This window comes from Trachinotus anak, unplaced genomic scaffold (genome assembly GCF_046630095.1).
Source record: "Trachinotus anak isolate AG129_WGS33_773 ecotype Australia unplaced genomic scaffold, CSIRO_AGI_Tana_v1 ptg000020l, whole genome shotgun sequence".
Taxonomy (NCBI): domain Eukaryota; kingdom Metazoa; phylum Chordata; class Actinopteri; order Carangiformes; family Carangidae; genus Trachinotus; species Trachinotus anak.
The window spans coordinates 4,892,093-4,916,639 of record NW_027273871.1 but is presented as its reverse complement, the minus strand read 5'-3'; the positions used below and the strand labels follow the sequence as shown (position 1 = coordinate 4,916,639).

General features: G+C 39.8%; 2 protein-coding genes across 3 annotated transcripts in view; one reads left to right on the top strand and one right to left on the bottom strand.

Moving 5' to 3' along the window:
* arhgef12b (Rho guanine nucleotide exchange factor (GEF) 12b) overlaps window positions 1-19,102 on the top strand; it is a 35,751-nt gene extending 16,649 nt beyond the window's left edge. Inside the window, exons 7-38 of one of the 2 annotated variants that reach the window (XM_071506585.1) lie at window positions 840-917; window positions 1,048-1,167; window positions 2,061-2,186; window positions 3,667-3,792; window positions 3,971-4,069; window positions 4,418-4,528; window positions 5,365-5,463; window positions 5,549-5,591; window positions 6,426-6,531; window positions 6,614-6,751; window positions 6,847-6,879; window positions 7,420-7,534; window positions 8,015-8,120; window positions 8,304-8,531; window positions 8,685-8,835; window positions 9,115-9,281; window positions 9,376-9,522; window positions 9,830-9,915; window positions 10,679-10,804; window positions 11,808-11,922; window positions 12,012-12,112; window positions 12,245-12,322; window positions 12,500-12,575; window positions 12,767-12,934; window positions 13,920-14,007; window positions 14,088-14,168; window positions 14,259-14,338; window positions 15,065-15,361; window positions 15,553-15,795; window positions 15,906-16,105; window positions 16,673-16,745; window positions 16,856-19,102. In XM_071506585.1, the coding sequence (XP_071362686.1) occupies window positions 840-917; window positions 1,048-1,167; window positions 2,061-2,186; window positions 3,667-3,792; window positions 3,971-4,069; window positions 4,418-4,528; window positions 5,365-5,463; window positions 5,549-5,591; window positions 6,426-6,531; window positions 6,614-6,751; window positions 6,847-6,879; window positions 7,420-7,534; window positions 8,015-8,120; window positions 8,304-8,531; window positions 8,685-8,835; window positions 9,115-9,281; window positions 9,376-9,522; window positions 9,830-9,915; window positions 10,679-10,804; window positions 11,808-11,922; window positions 12,012-12,112; window positions 12,245-12,322; window positions 12,500-12,575; window positions 12,767-12,934; window positions 13,920-14,007; window positions 14,088-14,168; window positions 14,259-14,338; window positions 15,065-15,361; window positions 15,553-15,795; window positions 15,906-16,105; window positions 16,673-16,745; window positions 16,856-16,869 (3,819 nt within the window). In that variant the 3' untranslated portion in view covers window positions 16,870-19,102. Of the gene's footprint in view, window positions 1-839; window positions 918-1,047; window positions 1,168-2,060; window positions 2,187-3,666; window positions 3,793-3,970; window positions 4,070-4,417; window positions 4,529-5,364; window positions 5,464-5,548; window positions 5,592-6,425; window positions 6,532-6,613; window positions 6,752-6,846; window positions 6,880-7,419; window positions 7,535-8,014; window positions 8,121-8,303; window positions 8,532-8,684; window positions 8,836-9,111; window positions 9,282-9,375; window positions 9,523-9,829; window positions 9,916-10,678; window positions 10,805-11,807; window positions 11,923-12,011; window positions 12,113-12,244; window positions 12,323-12,499; window positions 12,576-12,766; window positions 12,935-13,919; window positions 14,008-14,087; window positions 14,169-14,258; window positions 14,339-15,064; window positions 15,362-15,552; window positions 15,796-15,905; window positions 16,106-16,672; window positions 16,746-16,855 lie in introns of both variants that reach the window. The other variant, XM_071506584.1, reaches the window with a different exon arrangement.
* Window positions 19,103-19,625: 523 nt separating this feature from the next.
* On the bottom strand, window positions 19,626-24,345 carry tlcd5b (TLC domain containing 5b). Its single transcript, XM_071506589.1, has 3 exons — window positions 24,112-24,345; window positions 22,723-22,918; window positions 19,626-21,344 (listed from the first exon to the last, which is right to left on the bottom strand). Exons 2-3 carry the CDS (start codon window positions 22,910-22,912, stop codon window positions 20,803-20,805), a joined length of 732 nt encoding a protein of 243 aa, XP_071362690.1. The 5' UTR covers window positions 22,913-22,918; window positions 24,112-24,345; the 3' UTR covers window positions 19,626-20,802.
* Between the last annotated feature and the right edge of the window lie 202 nt (window positions 24,346-24,547).

Below are 24,547 nucleotides of genomic sequence, written 5' to 3'. Positions count from 1 at the left end.
CAAGTTCAACAGGATATAAAGTTGATTCCTCTTTGACGGAGATGGAGGTATTTCATTCTGAGTAACTTTAGACTTCCTGCTTCTTTAAAAATAAAGAAATATTAACTTTTCCACATAAGGAAGTTTAACTTATTAAAAATGTTGGTTTTTTTTGTTGAAATAAAAGACTGTAAATGAGTCAGTTTGAAGGGCTGGTCGAGGCGTCTATATTCTGAGGAATACTCAGTCTTTCCCCTGAAGCACTGTTCTGGGGCTTTCAGCTCATTTAGTTGTGTGTGGATTCTGCTGCTGGAGCTCAGTGGTGAACTGAAACCATAACGTTCTGCAAGATGTTGTTTTAAGCCGTGATAAGGTTCATGATATCGGAGGCTTATCTGGCTGGCACAACCCACGCATTATTATAGCTCATTATTTTTGATTGGTCACATCGTTTCAGTCCATTACTGCCGCCTTTTGCCAAAAATGCTGCACAGTGTCAACAATTCATCCTCTTGGTAACGCTGGATGTGTCAGACTACAGACTTCGGTTTCATAAAATCTGGTAAATAAATTCTCCCTTGTGAGAACTACCAACTTATTCCCAAAATGACAGTGCAGTTTTTCTTGCTCTTCACTGTGTCATTTACTGTATCAATTGGATTTATTGATTTATTAATGTCCACATGTTCCTCTTTTCTTTTTCACTTTCGGTCCTATTAGTGTCACTTCTCTCTTCCAGCGTGTAGACCTCAAACTTTTTCTCGCTTGAGTCACAACGTATGTTACAGGAATAATTATGTAATGATGTGTTTGGCTTCGGCTTTTCTGACTCAGTGCTTCCTCTTTATCTCCTCCTTCAGAATGAGAACAAAAGCGTGCACAGCCAGAGGATCGACAGCCTGCAGAAGATGCTAACCAAACAGCAGCTGGACCTGCAGGTATTAGTTTGATACTGACTGGTGTATTTACTTTAACACAGTATTTACGAAGGTTATCTCTACACTGGGCTTCTACACTGGTATTTATTTATTTATATATTTATTGATTTATTTATTTATTTGTGTGAAGGCAAAGGAGGAGGAGTGCAGTAGAAACCCCCGACCTAAGCTAGTGAAGGAGATCCAGGAGGCGAAGAAGCACATTTCACTGCTGCAGGAACAGCTCAGCAAAGCAACAGCAGCGTTACAGGTGCTGTAAAACACACACACACACACACACACACACTGAAAAAATGAAGCGTGTTCCTCCAGTTTACTTTACATATTCCAGAGACAAGACTAAGCTCCATCACCCACAGCAGTTCCTACGAGAGATTGAAATCTTCATGTTTTAACAAAGTTAAACAGCTGTTACTTTGTGGGCAGAGAAGAAAGATGATTCTTGCATGAAGAAACTATTATTGTGGGCACTTTCATTTTCAGGAGGTTTCCTCCTTGGTCATAGATAATGAATGCATGAATAAACATGGTCAACCATGAAAAATGAAATGATTAATTAATCGACTGGATAATCAGCGGATGCACGCAGATTTCTTGAATTTCCTCTGATGACAATCATGTAAATAAACCTTCTCTGCTGTGTTTGAAATTATTCATGTTTCTCTGGAAAGCTTCAGGAAGCCTCTTCTGTTTGCTCTGATATTGTTGCATTTCCTGAATCTCTACAACAGAGATGGTGAGAGCAAAGGTTGCACCATCCAACATGGCCACAGTAATGAGTATAAGATTGGAAAGTACCAGAGTTTTGTTTTTGATGGGGACACAAGGAGAACATTGATGTGAATGATTCTTCTCAACCTCATTCGTCCATGCAGCTGTAGTTCTGCTGCAGGTTTTTCTCTAGAAATTCATCCACATCTTATCACAGCTGCTCAACAGATACTACAACAATAGAAAAGAGTATAATCATCATTTAATCTTGTCTTTTGGATCCTTTATATCCTGCGATTGTTGGACGACATTAACTTCAGCTCCTCAGTCACTCCCACAGACTTCAGGTCCCTGCAGGGCTCTTAAGTCTGCACAAGCTTTGTTAATTGTCACTGATAAGATCATGAACAAATTCTTATGTGTGTGTTTCAGGATGGAGTCACTGTGTCCAGGAATAGCGAGACTAAGGAGGGGGACGGCGGGCCTCCTGTGAGGGAGCCGACCTCATCCTCACGGGGTGACAGCAGTAACGACCGGCCCTCGACTAACAATAACTCTGTGGGTGTAATGACAGATCACAGAAGCGAGTGTGGTGAACCGAAATAACCCAGAAGCACTTTGTACTTTTGTGGGGTTTTGTGAAGGTTTTGTGCCCAAGCCAGTGTTGGCAGATGCTGTCTATACTTTTAGTGATACACAGCAGTTTTGAAAACTAATTAACTGATTAGGTCATTAGGTCACCACCAAAGTTTCCAGATATTCTTCTCGTCCAACTTCTCAGTTTTGAGCATTTGTGACTTTTCAATGTTTTTTATCTTTTATCGATTTAACATTTTGAAGAATTTAGGGAGAACATTTAAGTTTAAAAAAAGAAAAGAAAATAGAAAAATCTTATTTTCTGGGTTTAAATCAATTCAGCAAATAATAAATTACAATAATAATAAATTATAAATTGGATAAAATTGGTTATTATTGTTTATATGTAGTATAACAAAGTAGAAATGCCATGTGATACCTGTTAATGCACCAATCCTACTTTCAGCAAATTAATAGTTTCTTTTATAGATTCTTTTATAATGTTGTGTTTGCATATTTACTTCAAACGTAACTTTTAATATCTTATCTTTGACTGATGTTTAATTCTAGTGTCTATTCAAGAGAATATTAACTGTAAATAAAAACCTAGATTATTATTCTTATTTTTAACCCAGTGGGCTGTGTTTTAAGACCTGAGTCCTGTCTATAGGTGTCAGTCTCAGGCTGCATACAGAACTAACGACCTCCACCAGCCTTTCTTTAACCTGAGAGACAAAACCCAGGGCAAAAAAAAGTCACCTTATAACTGACTTCTGCTTGTTAGACTTATTGCTTTGAGCACATGGTAATAACCGAAGGTGTCTCAGATGATCGCATCAACATTTTTAGAGTTCAGAGAGACTTTAATAAGAAAATCATCCTGACACTATGACTAAGAGTCAAGACCGTGACTTGTCAAGACACGGACCTGACACTGTAATTAAAAGTGAGGAGGTATATCCTATGCCTTTGGTTGGTTAGACAAAACACGCAGTCTGAGGATGTTGACTCTGGTGGCAATGGGCATTAAACTATATATAAATTTTGAAAAAAAGAAATAAATAAATCAGTGAGTCTCAAGGTAGATACAACATGGTTTTTTGCTGTTTTTTTTAACTTTTCATACTGTGTGGTTTGTATTTTATTGAGTATTTAAGTAAAGAGCTAATCAACGTGGATCAGGTGCTGCTGACGGTGGTACCCACAGTCTGATGTTGAGTACAGACACAACAGAAAGCCCCTCTGAAAATACTGCTTACACAGACTTCCTTGTAATAACAAATAATCTTTTTATCACAACTTCTATAAATAGGAATGAAATGGTCTTATTTCCCCAATCTCTGGGGATTTCCCAGTATTCAGCACCAGACTAAACAATCAATTTGGCTTAAGTGCTGTGTCGGTCCGTGTGTGTATTAGCGTGTATGTGTTGTGTGTATGTTTTGGTCTGGGTGTGTCTTAGATGCACAGCATCCCCTGCCCAGAGAGTCCTGGCAAGAAAGAGACGCCCTGTCAGAGCCCGGACGTCAGCCGACGAGACGGACTCAGCTCCTGCTCATCGCCCGACACTGAGGACAACACTGACACTGTAAGACACACACACACACAGATACACACTAAAGTCAGGTTTTTATTCCTTTTGATTTTGTAATATCACTGCAAAGTCACTTTGAAGACATTTCATAAATTTGTTGTCAGATTGTCGGTTAATAAAGATGAAGACACACGTAACGATCAGTGTATTTAACCTTGAGTCTGTCTCTCAGGACTCCAGTGCCCAGTGTGTTGTGGGAGGCCCTCCCTACCTCCTCCACCCACAGATTATTGGAGCAGAGGATGACTACTTTGACTCCCAGCAAGAGCAGGTATTTCGAGAAGCTACTGGTGGAATAATTGGACATGAAGTTGAAGGGAGACCATGTTATCATTATGTGTTAATAAAATATGTTGAATATGGAAATAAATATGCAGTAATTTAAGTTTCATAAAAATGGGGAAAACATTAGATGACTGTCCAAGTTTGGGCTTCAATTTTATACCAGAAAGTTCAAACAAAAACTCAAGTAAGAGCAAACTGTTTTTTTGTGAAATTGAAACTTAAATCATATAGTTTTTCAAAAAATGTTGATCAAAATGTGCTGTTCATTTTGACTAATCATTAAATTATTTTTTTTTTGGTCATGTGACTGGCCTTCTCTCTCTCCCTCTGTCAGATTAATGGACAGTGCAGCTGTTTCCAGAGTATAGACCTGCTGAAGTCTCGGCCGGCTCACCTCGCAGTTTTCCTCCATCATGTCGTCTCACAGTTTGACCCTGTGCCTCTGGTAAACACACACACACACACACACACACAGTACAGACTAAGGTGTACTAATACCAATGCTGATAATTTGATCAGAAATCTGTGGGTTTTACACCGATATGAAGCCATACACTGAAAAACATGCTACCCTTTGACTAGTAGAGAAATACAGGAAAGTCTTTCCCTTTAAAAAAAAAAAGTTACATATTTACAGTTATAAAGCATGAAGTAGCTAATGAGCTATGCATAGCTTAACAAGTAAAGCCTTGCAGATAAATGTACTGTGTATTGGCCTTGAGTCATGTATTTTTACTGTATAGATTCATAAGAAGGTTTTAAGTATCACTTAGTGTGCAAATCATTTCTGTTGGTAATAATAATAATGATAATAAACTTTATTTATAGAACACGTTTCTAAACCCAGATTACAAAGTGCTTTACACAACACAGCAAAATAAAACATGCAGGTCATATGAAGCAACAATTAAAAACAAGCCTGTTTTAGTATCAGTGTAAATACAATAGTAGTGAAAGTCATAGTGAATAACATACTTTGTCCAGTAATAAAAATGGTTTGAATCTTATGTTGGAGAAGAGCCCTTCACATAGGCAACAGGATCATCAGTATCTGTGTAATGACAGACAGACACTGCCGCTGATAAGAGCTAAGAGTTAATAAACAGGCTCAATGATCAGGCCTCGTGCCTTCACTGATCAGAAACCAGGTGAATATTCTGCCCAGATGATGCATGTTGGAGCGGTGCAGATGTGAAATAATCCCGACCTGATAAATGAGAGGACAAACTGCATGACGACAGGCAGTGATGTGAAGCTCTAACTGTCTTCTTCTCTCGATAGCTGTGTTACCTCTACGCTGACATGCACAAGCAAACCAGCTCCAAAGAAAGTCGACGCTTCTTCATGGAATTCCACTCACTCTTCATGGATCGAACTGCAGTGAGTTACTGTGCTCTCTTCTTCTTCTTCTTTTTTTATTCTGCAGTCAAAGTTTCTGATTTCTTCAATTGTTTTTTTTTTCCAGAATCTCAAAGTACCAATGCCAGAGACAATTGCAGCTGAACTGGGTATGAAATGGAAAGAGGCTAAAATGCATCACTGATTTCTTTCTTTGTTACACTGAGCTGGGTATCACGTTCCCTACATCTAAATCAATAGGCTACGGATGTTTGATTAAATGTTGGGAGAGTCGATCCCATAATGTGGCTATATCAATCTTTTACTTTAAATATAAATATAAAACTATCTAACTATAAAATATATTTCTGTGGAACTGTTGGATGCAGTCGGACAGTTTTGAGTCTGTCCAACTAAACTATCCTTTTGTGGAGCTAGTGGAGGCTTCAGGATTTGAGCCAACAGTGGGGCAAAAAATGAAATGTTTGTCCTGAGGGTGGTGCATGAGAAAAGCCTGTGGAGTTATATAAATCAACATGGGAACATAAATGCACTCAAAAAAGTTCATAGCAATCTTGACAGATTATGAGATATTCAGTTGACAGTTTGTCAGTACATTTTTACACCGTTTGGATGTTTTTATTTCTCTTGTACAGTGGGAAATTTTTTCCTGATGATTTTACTGAAGGTAGGAATCTTTGACTGTATTGAATAGTATGTGAAATTTGGTCAGATGATTATATCAAGTGAATCACAACTAGTGCTCTGTTTCTCCCAAATTTAAAAATCTGTATCCACTTAATAAGTGTCGGCCTCCTACCTTTATGGTTTATCAGACTGGTGCAACTCTCTGTTGGATTTTCCAATATTTAACCACAGATTGGGAATTCAAAGTGTCGGACAGACAAATCAATAGATGAATGGGTTTTGTTAGAGTTAAAAGTTGCAGTAAAATGTGTCTAGCTTGACAGTTTTTTTGGGGGGGTGTGCTTGTGTCCCCACAGAGAAGCGGAGGCTGGAGTTAATCCCAGAGGATCTCTGCAAACAGTACACCCAGATGTTGCAGGACACACTCCTACCAGACCTGCACAAGAACCTGGAGGACTTCAGGTTAGAGTCAAATCACTGCTTAATGACAGTTGACAGATGGTTATTTCTTTATGTGGTGTAATTTGTGGGTTTGTGTTTGCAGACAGAAGCGCAGCATGGGTCTGACCCTGGCTGAAGACGAGCTCTCGAAGCTGGACGTGGAGCGAGGAAAAGACCAGCAGGCCTTGGAGAAGGAGTGCTCCTGCGCCGAACACATCATCTCCAAGATAGAGGATATCCTGTGAGCCTCTGAGCGCACACACGTTAACACAAACACAAAGTTCCTGTATTCCTTATGTGCTTGTGTGTGTGCTAACCTGGAGTTGCTTGTTACAGGTTTACGTCGCAGCCCTCCGAAGACGAGAAGTGGTAAGAAGAGGGGTTTTTTATAATTTAATTTACATTATCAGTCAGCGTTGGACCTGTGTTTGGGGAAGTGTTTTAGTTTCTGTTCAGATATTTTACTGTTGCGTGAACTTTAAAAGAAGAACGTCTTCTCACTTTTAAAATTATATTCTCATTAATGCTACATACACATTTGCATAGTGACATACATTTGTGTGTATAATAGTGATGATAGAGATTAATAAAATGTAGAGTTGAACCCTACACATATGTTAATATTTCTGTTGTCATGAACCTGCTCAAATTCAAGACAAAACAAAGGAGACCACATAAATAATCAGGTTTTAGAGTAAATTTATTCAACTAATAATAAGCAATACACAAATTTACTGTGGGACATGTAGATCAGTAGTGTCAGTGTAGTGGTGAGTACATGACTGTGTGAAAGCTTTAAAGTGACAAAATAAAACTAACCAAAAAAGCTGAAGCAGAGTGGGGGGGTCACACTAAACCCTAAATAACAACCTGCTTCTGTTCGTGACTGTGCGTCCTGTCATGTTGCAGCCAAACGATGCAGTACGTGCTCCTCACCTATATGAAGCACCTCGGGGTGAAAGTGAAGGAGCCTCGAGGCCTCGAACATAAACGAGCACGAATCAATTTCCTGCCCAAGATTAAGGTGCGACCCCGTCCTCAGACACACGCTGACACTGACATGTTTAATCATCTGTTAGGGTTGGTTATTTATTTTGCTATCTGTTGAGCTAACTGTGTAAATGTAGCATTAATATTATATTATACTGTGAAACAATACAAACAAAAATAAAAAAGAAATGTAATGAGCTAAGTTACAGGTGTGTGGATATGAAGTAGAGCTGGGTGATGTGTCAGTATCACAGTAGAGATGGGAGTATTTTTCCACTATCGTCATGATTTGGCAAATGTTTTTAAAATATAAACTAATGAAAGACATTTGAAGCAATGAACTGTTTCATGTTACATTAACTAAAATGCTTCAGAACACAAATGTAAATAATTGATTTGACTCATTGAATCATAGCACAGTATCCAGTGAACATCCAGTGAGTGCTGTTTAATGGTCTGTTTGAAATGCACCACAATGCGCTTTAAGACAAATATGTGTTATTTTCACAAGCAGAAGAGCATCAAGCCTGAGAAGGAGGGTGAGGAGAAGGTGAAAAAGCCTCGGTTTCCCAACATCCTCGGCCCGCCTCGGCGCCTGAGCCGAGTGGATTCAACTTCAGGTGAGGGTAAAACTGCAGTTTAAGCTTTTTAAGTTTTATATTTTAAAACATCACCCATACAACACACCCTGTCACCTTCACTGCAGAGTGAGGTTTGTTGTGTTGAAGCTGTAATAAACCAGTAAAAAATCAAGTGCTGACAGCAGTAGCTCGTCATATGTGTGTGTTTGGGTCTGTGTGCAGTTGGTAAGGCCGTGGAGATGAACAAGCAGCGGTCACCGAAGCAGCTCCCCCAGCCGGCCGTGGGCATCCCCGAGCAGTCCGACTCCTCTGCCTTGAATTCTGGATCACGGACCCGTGGAAACCAGCCCAGCGAGGGATTGGACGCCGGTGCCCACGTCCTGCCTTCCCCTATACACAGCTCCCCCGTTGGTCAGGCTTCAGATACCAGCGGACAAGACTCCGACTCCAGTAAGAAATTCATGTTTCTCTTGCTCACCACATTTAAGGCTTCTGGAGAGAAGAGTTTTAAAATGTTCCCAGACGAAAGAGACACAAAGTCAAATAAGTGCTTTTTAATGGTTATTTCCTCATTATTCTACTGTTCTTGTCTTCACTCTGCAGATTTGTCTCCATTCTGCATTCAGCCCAGACCCAGCGAGGGGCTGCAGTCTGGCGACCAGCAGGACAGCGTCTTCAGTCCGACCAGCACTCAGTTTGACTTCAGCCCCTCCAACCTGGAGCAGCTGCAGGAGGAGGATCAGGAGGCGTTCAGGTATCGACAGGGTTTGGATTTTCAGGGACACTAGAGAGAAACTGAAGTTGGTGCACTAAGACAAAGTTACTGCTTATTGTACTACATGCTGAGCAACATTTATAGTGTTTGCATTGATGATAATGTCATCTTAACAACTATCAATAATACTTTCAAAGAATTGCAATAAATAAAGATTAACATGACAGCAGTGGTCGTAAAATCCCCCAGTCTCCCCCTGTGTGCTCCCCCAGTCATCTTTGTAAAAGCCTCCCTCCCTGTGTGTTCGGTCGGCAGTAGGATGGAGGTGCAGTGTGCGGTGACTTCAGCCGACATCCAGAGTGAGGACGACCAGGGAGGTGAGGTGGAGTGTGAAGAGGACCCTCTGAACTGGCAGAGTCTGGTCAGCCGACTCGTCCTGGCAAGCCTCACGCCGCAGGAGATCAAACGGCAGGAAGTCATCAACGGTGAGACAGCAACGCTTCGCACATTTCTTAATAAGGCGTGAAAATGGTCAAACAGTAGATTCCCCTAATACCGTGTTCATCTGTCGACCCCCAGAGCTGTTCTACACTGAGCGCGCCCACTTACGGATGCTGAAGGTGCTGGACTGTGTTTTCTACCAGAGGCTGAACAGAGACGGTATCCTCCCCCCAGAGGACATCAAACACATCTTCATTAACCTGGAGGAAATCATTCAGCTGCATGGTATCGTCACTCACACACCCTGCTACTCCTCGTGCCATAGAGGACTTGTATTTGACTTGTTGCCCCTCTAGATTTTTTTTTTCGTCTTTCCTGCTTCTCCGTCTCTATAAAGACATATTTTGAATTTTATTATTTATGTATATTTTTGTAGTATTTTTCTTTTCATTTTAGATATATGCTTTATAAATTTGTTGCTAATGAAGAAATGATTGGTGCACAACAAAACATGGACATTGAATGTAAGACTTGTCATTGAGGAGAACAGTGAGGCACCGAATGGTGAATTTCTTCTCTCTGTGCTCCACAGTTTCTATAACAGAGCAAATGACAGCAACCAGGAAGAGGAGTGAGACGTCTGTGATTGGTCAGATTGGAGATGATCTCCTGGCGTGGGTAAGACCAGTGTCGGTTCATGCAGAAGGCAAATGAAAAACCTGCAACACAGGGTTGAATGTTTAACGTTGGTACATGTGAAACACTGAGGAGAACTGAAAGTCAGACTGTTTTAGAATTTAGAAGACGCTGTGTGTCAGTACAAAACCCTTTGTCATGGGAGGGTTATAATAGGAGGACCTGATCCTAATCAAAACTGAGCCGAAACCCTGTTTTGATTAACAGTTTATTTTCTTCTAACCACGAAACTCTTCATAAAAATTACCTACTCTCTAAGAGTTCACAATTTCAGCATGTTTCACATTTTAACAATTTTTTTTTTTACAGTTGCTTCTACTGGGCCTCCTTGTTTTTTTTATATTGCTGTTAAACTGCAGTCAGCCAAACTTCTTAAACTTCCTGCTAATTCTTCACATTAAAAGCTTACCATGAAAGGGATGAATGATGCCCTTTGAGGAGGCTTTTAATCTGAATTAATCAAGACAACAGGTGGACATGTAGGAAGTTATTTGCATTAACAGCGATGAACATTGACAGCAAATAGAAATAAGAGAGAGTCTCCAAGTTCGGTATGAATTCATTAATAACATCATATTGTGACAGGTTTGTTCTCACCTCTGTTGATGTTAAATGGTTTCACTTGGGCTGTTGAGATGTCCATAAAACAAATGCATGATCCAGACTGGACTTTATTCTTAACAAGAACATTAAGTCCAGGAAATACCTCAAATTTCAGTCTCATGTGTATGTGTGTTGACTCCAGTTCAGCGGGGAGGAAGAGGAGAAGATAAAAAGAGCAGTGGGAACTTTCTGTTGTAACCAACCGTCTGCGCTGGAGCTCATTAAGACCAAGCAGAAGAAAGACCAGAGGTTCAACTTATTCATGCAGGTCAGCACAACAGAATACACCACAGTCTGCTGTCAGGACAGGAGGGTGTTTGTTTTGGCAAGACAAGACAATCATGATATTTGAGACAAACAGCAGATGATGACTGGTATGTGAAGAATCTGAAGAGTTTATTTTTGCAGGACTGTACATGTGAATACAGTGAATGTATTGTCATAGTTCGGATTCTCACATTGAGGAAAAATATTTTTATAATCATCAGAAATGTGAAGGAGCCTGGTCAGTTTCAAGTCAAGTTCATTCTTGACCATAACAGTCAGTGACAAAATGATCTTAATTAATTAAGTGAAGATTTTTTTTTTTGTCAAACTATTATTACAAAGGTAAAGATCTGAACTGTGTAATATTGAATTATTTCACTTGAACTGTTTTTTTTTTCTTTCTAATGTTATAACTATGATAATAGGAGCATTTGTTACCAGCCACCAGCACTTATCTTATTATATTTATATATATTTATACATTTAATTGCCTGAGGTCAATTTGTATGTGCTCATTTAGAGCGTATGAAAGGCTCACTGTTTATGGTTTTGACCAATTTCCAGCCAAAAATACATAATTTTATCTGAAAGGAGTTGATCGCTCTAAATCGATTTTCTCCTGCATTTTATTTCCTCGTGGACCCAAAATGTTCCCGCTGCAAAATGACACAAATCACGAAATGAAAATTGAATATGAATAAAATCCCCTCTTTTCATCTCTTTAAGTCTTTAAGTCTCTTTTTACTCTTCAGGCAACTTGCTCTTGCTTCTAATTACATTTGAGACTTTTAAATATTTTATTTCTGGTGTGTAGGTGCGTGTTAATTATGTTATATTTTCTGTATGTTTGTGTTTAAAGACGCCCTTGAAAACAAGATGGTTCATCTCAAGGGGCTTATCCTACTAATAAATGTTGATATAATATATGTTAGACATGTTTATCATACTTTATGTTACAAAGGTTGTGGATGTTGACCCTCCTTCTTCCACCTCGTTGTCCTCAGGAAGCCGAGAGCAACCGTCTGTGTCGCAGGCTGCAGCTCAAAGACATCATTCCTGTAGAAATGCAGAGACTGACCAAATACCCACTGCTGCTGGACAACATTGCTAAGTACACAGGTATGAACATGACTGAAAGCATCATATTAGTAACAGGTAGTTTAATTAAGCAAGGAGAATGACTGGTTTGCTGGTTTATCCTCTCACAGAGGACGGGGAGGAGAGGGAAAAGGTGAAGAGAGCTGGCGAATGCTGCAAGAAGATCCTCAACCACGTCAACCAGGCCGTCAAAGAGGCGGAGAATAAACAGGTACCGAATTTAGGATCATAGCAAAATATACATCAGTTAGGATGAAAGCGATAATTAAGTCTATTAAAGTCAATTAAGATATAATTTGTGCTGATTTTCAGTGGCTAACGAGCTGTGTTTTATCCCTAACAGAGGCTAGAGGGGTATCAGAGACGGTTAGATCTCTCGTCTCTCAAACAGAGTGAAAACCCCATGATCCTGGAGCTGAAGGTAACAAGCAAACAAACAAGCAAATCAAACAAATGCTGTGAGTTATAATTGAATGTGGGATATATGGCGGTACAGTAGCTGTTATTGCACAGTGAGGATGAATATCCAGTCACAGGAGATGCTGAGGTCACGACTGAAGCTGTGGTCTTTGTTGTATTTTTTATCATTTTCCTGCAGAATCTGGACCTGACCAAGAGGAAGATGGTACACGAAGGACCTCTCTCCTGGAAAGTCAATAAAGACAAGGCGATTGGTACATGAACACACCAGTATATGAGAACAGAATTTTTAAAAATACAGTATAAACTTTTCAGAAGTGTAAGAATTAAGTTGATTTTAAAAAAATAACCATGTAACTATTTACTTAAACAGAACATGTGATAATGTAACACACACACACACACACACACACACAGTTTTATATCCCCAGTGTTTTCCTTTCAGAGCTGTACACAATTCTCCTGGAGGACATCCTGGTCTTACTGCAGAAGCAGGACGAGCGTCTGATCCTCAAGTTCCATGGCAAGAATCCGGCGAGCGCCGCCGACACCAAGCACATCTTCAGCCCCATCATCAAACTCAACACTGTACTGGTTCGTCCAGTGGCTACTGGTGAGAGCTGCACAAATGTTTTCAGTTCTGTGTTTTGCAGTTTGAGTTTATTTACTTTAGTGAATCCGGGATAGAGGTGTCTGTCAGTAGATCCACCACTTTGGTCCAGACGGAAATATCTCAACATCTATGGGATGAATCATCATTAAATTCTGAACATGCATGTATGATCCCCAGATGATGCATTCTCAGAATATTGGTCATTCCCTGACTTTTCATATTCAACATGAGGTTCACAGCTTTATTGTGAGTGAAATATGTTAACATATTGCAGGAAATTCACCACAGAGATTCACTGCCCCCAGAGGATGAATTTTATTCACTTGGTGATGCCCTGCCTTTTTATCAAGTGCTACCAGCAGGTCATAGTTTCCAAAGAGATATTGCTAAATATCTCATTAAACTGTATAAAAGACGGATTGGCACAAAATTTGCCTTATGGCTCCTCAACAGTGACTTTGACTATGATCACTAACACCACAGTGAGGTAGACATTTGTGGTTTTTATGTGGTTTGCTGTGAAATATGATGCACACATTAAGCTCATTGTACATTGTACCATTGTTAGGTCAATTCTTTAGCCTGCAAATTAATAATAATAATAATAATAATAATAATAATAATAATTATTATTATTATTATTATTATTATTATTATTATAACACCAATAATTATAATTATAATTATAAAAATATAATAATAATAATACATTTTATTTAGAAGCGCCTTTGAAAACACCCAAGGACACTTTACAAAGAGAAGAAAACATTGAGAAACACAAACAAGATAAAACAGTATATGAATGAATGAATGGAAAAATCACAGTGAATAAACATACATATATATATATATATATATATATATATCCCATCAGCCTTAACTGTACTCTGTGAACTAATTAGCAAATGTTAGCATGCTAAACTAAGATGGTAAACTTTGAACTTGATATGTGTAATAATCATTGTTGTGTTTTTGTTCTCATCAGACAACAAGTCTTTCTTCGTGCTGTCCATGTCGGAGAACGGGGCTCAGATCTACGAGCTGATGGCCCAGACAGTGTCCGATCAGAGAACGTGAGTCTTGCATCACGAACGTGGCGACATGTCATCCGTTTCCTCTGTCTCATCCTGCTGTGTCTCCTCTGCCCATCCAGGTGGCAGTGTCTGATCACACAACGCGCCGAGGCCATGAAGGCCAAACCTCACAGCAGTGGCACACCTCCAGCTCAGTCGGAGTGAGTCCACTAACGCTGCCGATCTGTTCACTGATATTGATGTAAGATTTTTTTTTCATTGTGTCTAATGTGATTGTTTGTATTTTTCAGTGCTGAGCGGGATGCTATTGAGATCATCAACCGTGGGATGCCCAGGCCGTGCAAAGATCCTAACGGGACATCAAGTGGAGGTATCCACTCCACAGGAATCTGTGGTGGAATGAATGTTTCTATCAGCGTTGAAAAGATTAGTTGATTAATCAATATTGATTTTAGCAAATTGGCCCCAAAAGTATGCTACATTAGATACTAGAAGTTCCCAGAAGTTTTGACACCTTTAGCACCAAATTCCCATCACAATTCATACTCACTCTCAGAGTCAAATCTGAACACACAGACATGATGCACATATTGTAGATTGAGTTTGACTTTCCCTTTCTGAAGACATCATTATTTTTGATGTTCATCATGAATAAACATCCATAAAGCAAGAAAAAATGCCCTTTTGTCAGTGTGAGGATTTGATGATTTTGATGATTTATATCAGTGTAAAATTAATATCTTCAAGATTTGGACTGTTGGTTGGACAAAAAAAGACTTTGAAGTTGTGGGAAATTGTGACAGGCATATAACAAATGCTTGTTTTATAACAAATGCTTCTGATCTGTTCGTGAATTTCTTTTCTTATCGTGTCTTAATAGACTTACAATGAAAATAAATGAATGTAATAGTTGAAATAATTACTACTTTGTTTATATTTATCAGTTTCCTCTCCAGAATTGATGTGCAGTATGATGTAGTTTTAATTATTTTACACAAATTATTTAATATCTTATACACTTACAGTTATAGTTATAGTTGTTTTTTCCTCAGTACATTCTTATCTTTTATTGAATTCAAGTCTCTACTAATTCCAGATAAAGATGCCACCTCTACTCCAGACATTCAAGCTCCACTGGCGACCATCAACCCCTTCGATGGCATGAAATCGGAGGACGAGGAAGAGGAGCTGCCTGTGGCAGACAGAAGGGAGGAAGAGGAGGAGGATGAAGAGGTGGATGAAGCAGAACTAGAGGCCTTCCTGGATGGGCAGCTAGCAGAGAGACTGCCCTTCCTGCAGCAGGAAGGGTCACGTCAGGGCATCGCCATTGAAAACCAAGAGCACAGTGCGTTCGGCGTAGCCTCCTCCAAAGCTGAGGACGCTCTACAGACGTGTAAGTTCCACGTTAAAGGGTCAGTTCCCCCAAAGTATATAAAATCATTTCCTCAGGTACATCAAGTGGTCTGTAGACTTGCAGATGGTTTTGGTTTTATGTGCTCAGGTTTTGAAGTTGTATTCTTGGCAGAGAGAAAAAAGCCAGTGAGATGACATATCAGTGAATAACACATTTTATGTCTGTTCTAGTGGCGATGCTCAAGCAGGCTCTTTTCAACCACATGATGAGCAGAGAGGCAGAGGAGGAGAAAGAGGAGACAGAGAACAAGCAGAGTGGGGCCCCTGGGGGTCAGCTGAGTGCCTCCTCACCTGGGAGCCCTGAGGGCGCGTCTGCTGCACGTGACGAGAGCCGAGCAGCTACAAGTTTACAGAAGGACGACCCACAGCTGCCCCCTGGACACACAGGCCTGTCTGAGACAACTGAGCGCAATGGTGAGTGGAATGTTAAGAAGGTTTTCTGTGTGGATTTTTATCTGTTATACTGAATAATTCAGAGTTAGTTTGTGTTGAACCTTTCCACGTGCACCGCCCTCTCCATCCAGGTGGGTTTGTGGTCCTGGATTTCAGCGTGGGCTCCGAGGAGAGCAGCACTGACGATGATGGAGGGTTGGGAGGTGATGTGGGGATCGACATGAGGAAACTGCTGTCCTCTTCCTCGCAGACGGGGGGCGGCGGCCCCAACCTCAGCCGACAGCTTATGACCCACATACGGCTCCTACAGGCCGACCTGCAGTATCTGAAGGTACAGAACACTTTACTGAGAGCCAGGCTCGATCCCACAGTCTCAGGCTGCTATAAATAAGGTAGACCCGAGTATGTGCTCCATATCCTAAACTGGTAACCAGCTAAATAGCTATTTTATAATGAATAATTTTTCCATCATTCTGCAAGCAACCGTGATCTGATTTTACACTGCACGTATCATGAGAAGTTAGTATATTTCAAACTGATGTGCTGTTAAAAAATGTAGAAAATGACCATTGTCCTGTTTTGTAGAGGCATTTTTGATTAATGATAACATTAACGTCACAGACATGCTGCATTTCCTATGGCTGCTTCATAATAAAAGACAACTCTGGCTTGCTTTTAATGTAAAGCTGCAGCAGTAGGAGAGGTTCAGTTTGCATTAGCAGCTTAATACAGTATTTTCCCAGGAAGGGAACAACATATATAAATATTGTAATACTTTCATCAGTGGGCCATGGGCTCAGTCACCACTGTGACTTAACAGAAATGTATTTATATGAAAATCTTCATTAGTGCCACTTTAACATTTGAACCACATTTTGTTGTAATGATCTGCTTCCAGGAAGTGGAAATGAAGTACAACGAGCTGCGACAAACACACAGCGACACAGCTACTGACTCCGACGACAACAATGGTGCGTTTCACTTCTCTCAGTCACTTCGAGCAATCCACTGATTTTCATCCACATCAACTGTTTGTACATTTACTGTGCAGCTCAAACACTTTGTCTCTGATATTTTTCAGATGGGATTCAGTGATGACAACCTGTTGCTCTCTTGGTCGTACGAGTCAAGTTGTTCCATGATCGCTTTCCTCTGGATCAATCCTCAACCACTGAACACTGGTGCGGCTCAATAATGGAGGCATAATGTCGACTCTCCCACTTCAGGCACATATGACAATCAGTGGAAGACTTTCTCATTATGATGGTTCCACTATAAACTCAAAATCCTCGACCCAGCAGGGGCAGACTTGCTCCTGAAAAGAGACACTGTTGGATTACCTGAGGATAATTCAGACACTTGTTGCTATTATAATAATCAACTTCATAAATTATCTTAAACACTGGATATATGAAATGGAAACGGGCAAGTCAAGTGTGTGAAGTCACACAGATGCACAGCAGAGACACATTCAGAAATGAAAGGAGACATGAAGACTGATTCTCTGAGGATTGAAGTAGATTGACTTGTTCAGGACTCGGAGCACTGCTGTAAGCTTGATGTAAATGATGTCTGCAGGAAGAGATGAGCAAAACCTCACGCTCTATAGTTGAATATGCTTAAAGATGCACTTCCGTATTGTGTAACAGCGCTGAGGAGCAACTCAACACACTGATTGTGTTTTAAATTCAGCAACATTCATAGAAACTGTACGAAAGGCTGTAAAGTAGTCGTACATCCCCAAAATCTCCAAAAGCCTTAAAATGTTTTATGTCTTTAGCCTTGTTTGTGTGAAACTGGGATTAAGCAGAAACAGAAAGCCTGACTCTACCAGCACCTCTGAGTCTCACCGCCTGGCATGTTGTGTATTTTTTGTTCACTTCTTACAAACAGAAATGTAGAAATTATTTTACAGCAGTTTCTACACTTCTGTTTCTGCTTGAATTAAACAAAAGAGGTAAAACATGTTAATTATTTGGCTTCAGAGGTGTTGGTAAGTGACAGAGCCAGACTAGCTGTTTCCCCGCCTGTGCTGCGCCTACTATCGGCAGAGTAGGAAGAAGAAGAGGAAAAGCTCCCATTGTTCTGGCTGCAGAGAATTTTAGTCTCGTAGTCACAACAGATAAAAATCCTAAATTAGCCTCTTTTGTTGAACCACATTTGTCGCTGTTTATTTAGAAGGGACCGGAAGCAGCAGATGCTTTTCAGCCATGGTGTCACCTCCTGACTTGTAGGTTGACATAAAGTTTTTTTTCTCACTTCTTTAAGATCTGAATGATATGACATGAAAGCAGCATTTATGTCAATCTTCTTATCACACTCTCAGAAAGAAAGCAAATGACCATATTTCTCAAAATTGTTAACTATTGCTGCAAGTACCTGGAGAAAAAAAAGTATTAAAAGAGGCTTGTTCATGCAGAAATCATCATTTCTTTTTCAGGTTTATAGGTTGAGCTTCATTTCATTCCCAAAGAATAATTGTCCTACTTGCAAAGCTACAGCCTCTGACAGTTACAGTAGCTACTGTTTGTTTCCTGGTTGCAAATAGCATACATATTTAATGCTGTTAGGCATTTGATGTTAAAGTTCGTGATTTTAATTTTCCTATAGCACTTAAATGTAGCAATATACATGAAGAAGAACCACTCTCAGCCAAACTCAACATGTCTTGCCAATAAATTACAAATGATACAAAAGTATGAACTGACAGATGGAGGTCAAAACAGAACCACCTTGATATGTTGATATGTTACTCCTGCTCTAATCATTGATAGTGTGCACAGTCTAATCTGAGTGATGTTTGTCCCCACAAACACTAGAAACAAATTGAATCAGTTTTCCTCCTGAAATATTTCCTCAGGATCCTTTCTGTTTCTGCAACAAGCTCTACATGAAGACATCAACCAGTTAAACGATCCTTTGCATTTAGATACAAGCTATAAAAATTCACTCATCCTCTCTCTGCACTTCACTTTAACGTTTGGACTGAAAAGACTCAAATATTCAATAGCCACAAGACTGCATAGACGACATCATGGCTTTGATTTCTGGACGAAATGTTAAAAAAAAAACAAAAAAAGGAAAAAGACTAACCTAAAAAGAATATAGAAACAAAAAGGATTGTAATAAACTGTTTTAATGTAAAAGAATATAATGTACAATTATGACTGTATATCAATGTTTTGTGTATGTTTTTTTTTTGTTGTTTTTACACAATGCACTCATGTAATGTTTTAACACAAACTACTTAAAACAAGGGTAAAATAACCATGCAGCATTAATTTGTTTTACAAAAATGTTATAATTTTATTACACTGCTATTAACCAAGTGAACATGTTTGATGTCTTTGTGGAGAAACAAAGCGGCTCGTTTTAGAGAGGAGACTGGAAGAAGATCTTTTGTTAAAGGGGCTATTCGCAGGTTTTCTCTGCCGCCAAACGTGAGAGTACAGTGACTCGTTATCGGAAAGTGACGAGGCAGGCCGGGGCCAGGCGGTTAGCGTGCTGACTTCAATAGAAGAAAAGACGCGATAAAGACAAGAGTTAACATTGGTGTTGGTTTCTGCCACTGGAGACAGCTCTTGTAGAGTAAAGGAATGAAGTTTGATGCTGAACTGGCAACGTTTTAGACTTGTAAGTAAACAGCTGTTAATGCTAAAGCTAGCTATGTAGCAACTGCAAAACGTACAAATAGCTCTTGTAATAATGAAAGAAAAAGTGTGGAGAGTTGAGTTTGATGGCTTCTTATACGTCTCAAAATGTATTTGTGGGGTGCATCTGTAGCTGGGACATGTCCACAAGCAGCAGTAAAGGAAGAAATTAAATGACCAGTCAAGAAACAAACTACAACATTTGGTTATTTCTGTTTTTAATCGAAAACTTTGTTTCACAGAAGCTTTATTTTAACACACAAAAATGTTCCTGTCCAGGGACAGCGGGTTACAGCGAGCTATATAAAACCTGATTCTGTTCCAGCTAAAAACATCTTACTATAAAGTAGTAGTAAGTAAGTGAATACAAGTTTGGTGGAATGAGGTAAAGTGAGGCTTTAGCAACAAGAAAAAGTGAATCACAGGTTTATTCCTCCAAAAGTAGATCTGGCATGTGTACATTATGGCAGTGGCACCGTTCACACCGGCATTTTAACCTTTAAAAACCATGTTGTGTACACGTTGACTCAGACCGTGTATCCCTCTCAAAACTGTTTTCACTGATCTGTTACGTCTGCCTGTGGTTTTAGGCCACAAGCACTTTTGCTACATAGACACATTTTTAAGCTTAAGCTAAACTCTACTTCCTAGTTTTGCAATTGAATTTCAGTGAAAACGAAAACCATAGAAAACCATAACATGTACAAAGCACACTTGGTAAACAGGAGTACAAAGGAGAAAAACAGTCTGACATGTTTTCTTTTGTCCAGAATGCAAAGAAGTTTGATCCTGTCAAGTGTTGATGCACTGCTTAATGGTGCTATGAGAATATCACTGTCATTTATTGTTATAAAGTGGTGTAACAAAAGACACCATGGAGTCGCATTATGAGAAATGCAGGCTTGGCCTAAAAGTTAGGATGTCTCAGCCAGGTTGCACTTGAACTTTATGGAAGTGCAACACTCAGTCACTAGAATTCCCCTTTTAAATGATGAATCGTCCTTTGCTGAGCCTCAGTTTAATTTCTTCTATGATCTGGAGGATATTTTGTTTGGGATAACAAGACTTTTGGAAGTCTCGAAGCAGCCCTTTGATCGGCAGTGATTTTAAAAACACCTCCTATGACTCTGGCTCTAAAAACATGTCCCCTGCAGTTTATAGACCCATGCTGTCTCCACCCACAGAAAACTCCAGTTTCTGTTTAATGCCATAAAGCAAAGCAAGGCTGATGGAGGGTGGTAATAAACATGGAAACGGCTGTCTCATTGTTTTGGGTATTAATACTATTGAAAATATGCAGTAATTTATCAGATGCTACAGTATGTAGCACCTGTAACGCTGCAGAGGCTCATGCATGGGGTTTTGAAGACCTTTTCCTTCAGTCACTCTTGTCTGAATGTCCGTCCAGTGTTTGTGCATTGATTTCTTTGTGGTTCTCTATCCATCGTTTATACTTAGCTCGACTCTTCTTGTAGCCAAATCTGGCTATGTCCACCATGAACACCCAGGCCAGTCCGTACATCACCACGCCACCGAGCTTCATTATCAGTGAGGTCCTGGGAGACGTGAGCTCGCAGTAAAACATCACCGTGCCAACTCCCACGCGCACGGTGGCGAACAGCAGAATGAAAAGCAGGTCCACTGCGTCGCCCAGCAGGCTGTCGTACAGGCCCAGCTGCCGGAGGAACCAGCGGGTCTGCAGCAGGGGATTGGTGATCTCGCTGCCAAAGACAACCCCACAGGTCTCGCAGCCTGACACTCCCATGAGCAGCGCCACCAGGATGCCCGAGATGCTTGCAGCGTGGTGGGCCATCATGACGGGGCCCTCTGAGCGGTAGCATACACACCAGCCGATATCAAAGAAGAAGTAGCCGAGGCAGACGGCCAGGGCGAAGATCTGGAGCTCAGTGTTCTCTGTACCTGGGATAGATAGGAATAGAGAGTAAAGTGTTGTGTTAGCATTCAGAATAGAGAAACTGAAATTAAAGTAAGTTCATTTACAAAGTGAAAAAGCCAAATTCCTGCTTTGAGACATAAAGCAACTTGTGTTTGTGCTGTAAAGAACTGAATCATCCGTCCCTCACAGAGAGAGCAGGCATTACTTGTTTGCTTACAGCAAACTTTATATGGTAAAGAGTTATTATCCTGACTGAGCCAAAACAGTAAAGTTGTGAGCTGCAAAACCAAAACAATGAACCAAAAACAATAAAATGTGTGTGTGTCAATTAAAATCGCTGATACTTCTTCTGTTGTCTATGAAGGAGCCTGATTGAAGGATTCTGTCTGATTTAGGACAGAGTGACGCATGTTTCCAAATGAACTGTCCTTGGCCACGGGAATAGATTGTGTAGGAACAGTGTGTAGAAATATAATATTTAAGGTTAATAGTGAATGCAAAAATGTATTGCATCCCTCTCCAGGTGAATACTATGCTTCTCTCTGCTGTCTGCCTCAAGCTTGAGTGCACCCCCAACTCACTGATAGACACACTCCACTGGACAAGAACTGGCACTTCAGTTCTGAGATCCCCTCGAATAAAATGCCACCAGAGATTACTGGGAAGCTTGAAAGAAAGAGCAGCTAACAGGACGTGAAAGACTGATTGTAGGGGAGGTCCTGACCATCTTGGGGAGAAACACTGAAGCGGCTTCCACCATAGAGACTCAGAAACATACAGAAGAAGAATTAAAGAACATTCACAAAAACAGAAGCAATTAAACACCAAAGGTATTAAAGAGAAAATGGTGACAACTTCCTACAAAAGCTACACAATAAGTGGAGCTTCATGTTCATGTGTTTTTTTTTACTTGTAAGTAGTGTACATATATTTTGGGAAAGTCTCTCCAGTTCACACGGGGAACTTAATGACTCATTGATTGATTAATTCCATTCATTCCTTCACTGACTCATTGATGGATTAATCTTATCAACAGAGTTAATGATGAAGTGAATTCACACAAAGATCTAGACAAACACAAACAGAGCAAACATTTTTAAACTGTTTGTTGCTCTGTGTCCCTGCTGCACGTCTATGTGGCGTCAACAGTAACAGCATTGTGTTACTGAGCTTGTTAAACCTTGTGTTAGGATGGTCGGCCACTAATAGCACTGACTGTTATTTATAGCTCTTTGAAAGCACTTGCAGAATGATTCACAATTAACATAATCTCACAGTCATTAACATTTTCTGTCCGTGTTTCTAATATAGGACTCTAAGGTGCATTCATAGACTTCAGGTCAGTATAAATTATTTCTGTATATATTACTCATCACTTCATGTTTGCTTTATACCACTGACCTGCATGTGTGAAGGGCCAGGGTCCATCTATGAAGACAACATACGCCGTCAGCAGCACTATGATGACCCCGTGGCACAGAGTGACCAGCCGACAGCTCCACTCGGGCCCCCGCTGAGTGAAGGTACAGCAGAACAACAAGTAGAGACACAGCCAGCCAATCAGGCTGCAGATCACCTCCAGCACTGGCATGGCTGTCTGTGTGGAACGACGGAACTGATTTCAGCATCACAGATCAAGCTTATGTCCTCAGCTTGCTTTATTTCTATTGTGTCAGTTTTAGTGCTCATGCATATTTAATTGAAACATATTTATATCAGATTAGCCCATATCACGTTCTCGAGGAGGTTATTGGTCCTTTAAGAGCCACTCAGGCAACTTAGCAATTAGCAAATTGGTTTCTATTTTTAGGCTGTGAACAAATCCATAATCATTTCAATTTATTCTGTTATTGATGATTTACCAGGAGAAATTTGAATCAGAACAATATTAGGTTAACTTTATCCATTACCTATGGGTTGTTTTTACCCAGTATTGGTGTTTGGTGTATTTTTTAAAATTATTTACCTAAACTAAATGGTCTAAAACTGACCCAGTGTTAAACACAACAAGCTCAAATTTTACCTTAAAACTGATACATATTTAATGTAAATGACTCAAAACTGCAAAGGAAACACATATTATTAACCTGAATTGCAACAAATGTTTTAAACCCACCTTAAGCATTTATAAGAATAGCACTACATAACAAATCTACACTTAAAGAATCGTCACTAACACTTCTTATCGCACTTAACCTTGATTGTTCCCCTTTCTGTAAGTCGCTTTGGATAAAAGCGTCTGCTAAATGACTAAATGTAAATGTAAATGTAATAAGAAGTATACAGTATAAGCATTTAATTAATAGTTTATAACACACTATAACAGCTATAAGTGTTTATGACCATATCTGTCAACTATAACATCTTCTGTGGGCATCTATATGTGAAGGCTGGTGTATAAAGAGATATTAAATTACAGTTTTACTCAAACACATAAAACATGTCATAATAGGAGAAGTTATAATTTCTTACAAATACTGTTCTACATCTGCTTACAACTACATCATAATGTTTTAAAAGCCACTCCAAAGTGTTACAATCAGTGACAAACATGTACATTTTAAAAGAGCTACAGTAGATTATACCACAATAAAACAATAACCATACTATCTTTCATGTTTGGGTAAATATCTCAGCAGTAATATGAAAAAAAGTCATGCAACACTGGCTTTATATAGCTTTTAATTCAGTCAACTCTGTCCCAGTGATTTTTAGTGCGTGACACTATTACAAAAGACATAACTGCTAGTGTGCAAAGCAGGCACTCTGCACTCACATACTGTGGATTACCTCTACGCCTCCTCCTCTCAGCTGTCCTCAAATTCAGGATACATGTAGGAAGTGACTCCAACAATCGTACGCTGCCTCGGCCTCCATCACTGTTATTGTTCCATAAAAGGCAAAGAACTCCACCAAAGCTCAGCACGTTTTAGATAAACACATGTTCAGTCTGGCAAGATGACAGAAATGCCATGTGCAGGCTACTATAGACGGTTATTGGATCCTGTATCCCTTCCCCCTGGATCTCAGACTTGATCCTCTTAGAGGATTACAGTCTCTACTTCTCTGCAGATACCTGCTTTTGGATGGGACGGTTGATATGAGGCTGCAGACCTGCAGCTGTATCACACTCAAGTAAAAATAAACTGAAGTTTTAAAAATAAAACAAGTCCTGAAGTCTTTGCATAAACTACAAATACAAATCAGAGATAATTTCAAAATCCTC